Source organism: Loa loa (genome assembly GCF_000183805.2).
Source record: "Loa loa unplaced genomic scaffold supercont3.695, whole genome shotgun sequence".
Lineage (NCBI taxonomy): Eukaryota > Metazoa > Nematoda > Chromadorea > Rhabditida > Onchocercidae > Loa > Loa loa.
The window spans coordinates 12,226-18,308 of record NW_018108875.1 but is presented as its reverse complement, the minus strand read 5'-3'; the positions used below and the strand labels follow the sequence as shown (position 1 = coordinate 18,308).

Here is a 6,083-nt window from a genome sequence, read left to right as displayed (position 1 = left end):
CCACAAATTAGTGTAGAAGTTGAAACTAACTTCAACAGATAGATCAGCGTATGTTTAAAGTTGGTTTAAAATATCCCTGGAATAATGCATTCGTTTGAGAATTGCGAGATAAACAGCATTGAAATTATATGAACAAATTGGTCAGTCATCCACAAACCAGCTACCAGTATTTTCACGGGCTGTAAATGTGGTCACTGGTTCTTATCACCCAGGCTTACCGGTGGGAAATCATTCTTCGGTTTTTTTTTCCTGAAAACTGTGTCTTATTTTCCTTCCCTCTCTCGCAATCAGCTCTCCATTGCTGCATCGTCAAATGCGTACGTGCTTTCATGCACTCTAGGATTGGAATGGTTGTTGGACGACTCTCCAAAAATAGCGGGTATAGCTGAGCGGACTAACGGTTTGAATTTAGCTTTCAGGTTTTTGTTATCGTTAGGTGTCATGTTCAAGTATTAGTTGTGAAAACAGTAGTTTATGAAAATTTCTTTCAAAAATGATGCAGATTTTCCCAGAAATCATATCCTGAACGGATAGGAGGTAAAGAGCTGTTTTTATTGTTTGTCGTATTCCTTTCTGGTGTGGCTGTTTGGTTATTTTTGGGAGGTTTTTTCAGAAGAATATGAAGGAAATTATTCATATCCAAGCAGGCCGATGTGGAAATCACATTGGAACTAAGGTTTGTACAATTAAAGTTGTCTTTGGTCAAAAAGTTAGATCACAAATTAATCTGATCTTTACAGTTCTGGGAAGAGATTTTGAAAGAACACGGTATCGGACCTGATGGCACTTATATTGGTACTTCTGAGTTGCAGCTGGAACGTATTGATGTATATTTCAAAGAAATGGAAGGTTTGTAATTTCTTTACTTAGATTCAGAAGCTCTTTTCTCTGAGAGATCCAACATTTCAAACAAAGGATAAATTAAAATAGCAAGATTGAATATCAGTTTCACACCTGCCGTCATTGCACTATTAATCTTCCATTTATTGTAGCAAACATGGAAAGAAGCAGGCACAATAGTTAACTAATTCAAACTTATTCAAAATATTACTCCACTACTCTGTCAATCTATGTCAGTTCATCTACTTCGTGTAAAACAAGAAAAAAAAACTAATTGGATATTTGTGCCATCACTATGATCGATTAGACCTATAAGGAATTCCATTTTAAAAATAGAAATTAAATTTCAGGGTACAAATATTTCCCACGTGCAATACTTGTTGATATGGAGCCGGCGACCCTGGATACGGTGCTTCAATCTCCCCGTGGAACTCTTTTCCAATCGGACAATTTTGTGTTTGGTAGAGGTAGTGCTAGCAATAATTGGGCCAAGGGTTTTTATAGAGAAGGAAGAGGCTATATTGATGCAGTGATGGAAGTTGTCCGACAGGAAGCGGAAATCAGCGACAGCCTACAGGTGTAGAAATAATTAGTATTATTTTGTTTGAATTTTGATTCAGGTAATTTAAGGGTAAAGAGCACTAAGTTATGATCATTGTTATCGTTTTAACAAGAATGACGCATTTCAAAACAGAGAAGTTATAAAATATTTTGTAATTATCAATTTCTATGAATTAAGTACCATATGAAAAATGCTTTTATAGGGCTTCCACCTCACGCATTCCTTGGGAGGTGGTACAGGTTCTGGACTAGGAGCGCTTATCATTACGAAAATACGTGAACAGTATCCGAACCGCACTATATCGTCATTTTCCACGTTCCCCTCTGTCGAAGTATGTTATGCAACCATTTTGTATTTCTTGATCACATTGCTTGAGAATGAAATAAAATGGATGAGAAAAAATTGAACTGAACTTGAACAGATTTATTGATAAATGTTGAGCATGTTGCTTTATGTCAAATAATGATTTCATCTAAGAGCTGTCTCTAAATTTGGATGACAGGTAATGGGTGTTATCACGGAGGCATACAATACAACGTTGTCCGTGCAACAGCTGGTCGAAAATGTAGATGCGACATTTTGTATTGATAACGAGGCGCTTCACCGTATTGTTATGCGTGCGCTGGGAATTCGCTGGCCAAATTACGATGATCTCAATCATTTAGGTTAGTCTGAAACTTTTTTAGTGGGTCATACCATGGGTGGAGAAAACTGCAAGTGATTTGATTATGGAAAGGATATTTGTGCGCAGGAAAAGAAATAAATACAAATCTCATCGATGTTGGGCATTTGGAAAAAAACTGCAATAAAAATTAGCAATAGATAATGACCATTTTTTGAGCATCGATGGCTATGTCCAGAATAACTAGTTTCCTACGATTATCTGGACAGTTTGATTCTGATTTGCGTAAACTGATTGTCAGTATGGTTCCTTTCCCGAGACTTCACTTTCTGACGTCTGCATTTGTTCCGCTGACTGCTCAAAATATCATTGGACCCAGATTGGAAGTCAATGAATTAATCCAACAGGTTGCTTTTAGAAAAATTAGATGAAATCAAACATGACTTATGAAATCCCAATTTTATTCACTCGCATTTAAACTCTTTAGTCTAACAATTACAATTGTTGGGATCCTTGAAGCATTGCTTTCAATATCATTATTTTGAAATATGAAGGTATATTTATTTGAGATTGCTTCGCTTTTTTGCAAACCTTTCGCTTCTACAACGTAAGCGAATAGTTCTCATATGAGTCAACTAACTGGTCGTGTTCAGATACCATTAAAGAGATTGAAGATTAGAAAATTACTAGAAGAAATTGCTCTAAGAAAAAGTTACTAGAAAGAAGAAACAATTTCCCACAGGACAGTTTTCAATTCATTTGCAATTCAAGTACTTAAAGATTCTATTATAGCTGTTTGACGCGCGCAACTTAATAACCGCTTGTGACCCGAGAAATGGTCGTTATCTGGCTGCTGCTGCAATGGTCCGTGGACAAATATCGGTGGATGTCAGTAAATAATTTAGATAAACTTACAATATCGTTCGAGCCATCACCGAATCGTTACCAAATCATGTTCTGCAGGAAGTGGAAAATCATATTTTGAGTATTCGTAATATACTGGTCGCTGAATGGTTGCCAAATAACATCAAGTTAGACGGCTGCGAATTGCCCGCTCGCGGAACCAGAGTCAGTAGTGCTTTTCTCGGTAACACCACTGCCATCAAAGAAGTGTTTTTCAGAATCAGAGAACAATTCGAAGGTTGCTTTCTTTTTTTTGAATTGGCCACAATTCATGAATTTAGCGAAATGTTGTGAAAAAAGTTCTAAACCAGGATTTTGAATTCCGCAAAACTATGCCATTTCAAACGTTTTTTTTTATAGCGATGTTTCGGCGCAGAGCCTTTCTGCATTGGTACACAGGCGAAGGAATGGAGGAAACCGAATTCATAGACGCGGGAAATAATATGAAAAGCTTGATTTCGGAATATGAGAACTGCCAGAACATACTGGACGATGGGGATCCAAGTGAAGCGGTCGATGATATGGAAGAGCAGGGTCAGGAATGAAGATCGATAAGTGATTTCATTGCTGCGGAAATCTGTTTTATATCGAAGCGGTTTTTGCTGTTTTTCTTCATCTCTTGAATTACTTAATGAGTCTTGAATTACTTAATAAGTTTCAAAAAACTCTTGAATTACTTAATGAGTTTCAAAAAACGACGTGGCAGTAATTCCATAAAACTAGTCGATTTACATGGTATGGTTAAGAATATTTAACTCATGATATCACTCTTCCACAGCTTCTGCTGGACGATTGTTTTGTCGTTAATGTTAGAAGATTGATTTAAATCAATTAGTAAATGGATTTTAAATTTTGGGAACAAATTCCCTTTGAAATTAATTGGGTTTTGTGCGACAATTTCATTGTGTGAAATTACTTAAATTATGTAACAACAGATTTATTTGTCAAATTAATCGAATTATGTGACATTTTATGCTTATCTTACCTTGACTTCCGCAAATTAAATATAAGAACTCTGTGTGCAGAGCAGAAAGAGAAATTCAACAACCGTTCTTATTTTCTTTGCTGATCAATCCGATTACGAGCCGATAACGGCTAGGTTATTGTATTTACATTCTGTGTTATCGAACTTATGGGCCAGTTTGGTGTTTGCCACCACCTTTCTCGTAAATTATTCAGTCCAAAGAAATAATAGCCGGACAAAGGATTAACACGAGAGCTTTTTTTTTGGACTAATAATTTATATGATTATATGTTCCATAAGGGAAATTATGAGAATGAATCAGCTTTTTCGGCAATTGCCCACCAATTTGCATGTTCGTAATCCAAATGCACCAATCGTAACGATGGTGTCGTTGCTATGAGAGCTTTCAGTTCATCCTGCAACTATTTCCCATTTATACAGCTAAATAAATCCCTGAAAATGTGATATAATATTTGGCAATATATTTGTGAAAATGTGATATGATGTTCGAAAATACCATTCGTTAATATTCTATACTGAGAAGAAGAGAAAACGGAAAAACGGAACTGTACGAATATAATTTCATCATTTACAACTTTTAGCTATTCAAAAGAAAATTTCTTTCCTTTATATTTCTAGAAATTTTTTGAACTAACCCTCTTAAAAACATGATAAAATCGATAAGAATTACACTGTAGTTTAATGCATAACACTTCCGTTAAAGCCATTTTTATAATACGTTCCGTAAACTCCACGGAAAACCGTTCAACCGCATTGTGCCGCATTAAGCATCGCAGATTGCCTGTTATCAGTGTGCTTAAATAGCGCTTTGTTGTGCGTCCGTTAAGAGTCGATCGAAGGTTTCGTGATAATGTGTGGAGGGATGTGAATACATTACAAATACGATGGAATAATGGTGTATGTGCAGTTTGTGTTACATTCTCTACCAAAAAGTTCACAGCTATGGAATCCTTAAAAAGCAAATATGACTCGAACTTCGAGAAAAACTTGCTAATGTTAGTGTTAAATCTGATTAAACCAATCAAATATAACAACAGGTATCATTTCATGGAAGATATTCATTATTTGATTTAGAAAGTTGAAAAGAATTCGACAAATCGCGATATGGAATTGATAGTACATTATGTCATGACGAGGTCGGAGAATTTAAACTGCCAGTTAAGTCATTAGAAACTTTACTGCAATGAATTAACATATAATTCCGGTGATAGGATGGACAGCGGAGTCGAGAGCATACCGTGCAGTGGTTTAAAAAGGCGTATATTTTAATTTGCCAAAGGCTTACCCTTATTAGACGCTCCTCTCTGGTTGAATTCATATGGAATTTGATAGCTGGAATATATTTTAAAATATCTTTTCCGTTAAAAAACAAAGCAAGAAAACATGATTTGCCAATTATTAATAAATTGGGATTTCGCTCTTTTCATTGCATTTGTGATTCCCTATGCTATAAATATATATTTGAGTATTATCCAATATAACGATAAGCAGTAAATATAGCTAAGAAGGTCAAAATTCATCGTGATAAAGCGTAATTCTTCTAGGAAATACATATCACTGTTTTAAAAAGTGAGAAAATTGAGTACGCTTATCGTGATCATTGGAGGAAATACTATTGGTGTGATGTAATTGGCAAGGCACTAATACATCCTGCGATGGAAATTTCCCATTGGGTTGTTCGAATGCCCAAACATATATCAGTACTTTGCCACTAAAAAATATAGAAAGCGAAGTTAACATTTTTGGAGATTTGGATATGTATTAGTTACATCTTCGAGAAATTCAACTTGAATATTTCATTATATCACGGGAATACACCCACTGAATGATGTATGCAGCACAATTGAAAACATTCCAAAGTGTTTGAATAAAACGAGAGATATTACCATATAAGGAAAGAAAAGAATATTATGATGAGTAGCTTTTTTAGTCTTTCTTGAAAAGCTTACATGCTTTCATATCCCATATGTAATCAGCAGCTACACTGAATGACAGAACAATCTTGTTCATTTCTAGTACACTACCAAGGAAACATTAGGGATAAACAATTTACCGAGGTCGTAAGCATCGTGCAACTTCAGCCAGCGCTCGTTTTCTCCGATCGACAGTTGCAAAATGATGTAAAACGGTACTAACAAGGCAGCATCAATACTGTTGACCTACAATTTGAG

At 35.6% G+C, this 6,083-nt stretch overlaps 2 protein-coding genes across 2 annotated transcripts in view; one reads left to right on the top strand and one right to left on the bottom strand.

The window, feature by feature from the left end:
- Positions 1-619: 619 nt before the first annotated feature.
- Positions 620-3,472, top strand: LOAG_11824 (beta-tubulin; the record flags this gene model as incomplete). Its single annotated transcript, XM_003147341.1, has 9 exons — positions 620-676; positions 741-849; positions 1,191-1,417; positions 1,605-1,733; positions 1,905-2,067; positions 2,244-2,431; positions 2,817-2,912; positions 2,988-3,165; positions 3,288-3,472. 9 exons carry the CDS (start codon positions 620-622, stop codon positions 3,470-3,472), a joined length of 1,332 nt encoding a protein of 443 aa, XP_003147389.1.
- Positions 3,473-4,105: 633 nt separating this feature from the next.
- LOAG_18928 (hypothetical protein) overlaps positions 4,106-6,083 on the bottom strand; it is a gene marked incomplete at its 5' end in the record, with an annotated part of 3,553 nt that continues 1,575 nt past the window's right edge. Inside the window, 4 exons of the mRNA XM_020451590.1 lie at positions 4,106-4,307; positions 4,548-4,862; positions 5,198-5,244; positions 5,499-5,623. Of these exons, the coding sequence (XP_020304613.1) occupies positions 4,197-4,307; positions 4,548-4,862; positions 5,198-5,244; positions 5,499-5,623 (598 nt within the window). The 3' untranslated portion in view covers positions 4,106-4,196. The remainder of the gene's footprint in view (positions 4,308-4,547; positions 4,863-5,197; positions 5,245-5,498; positions 5,624-6,083) is intronic.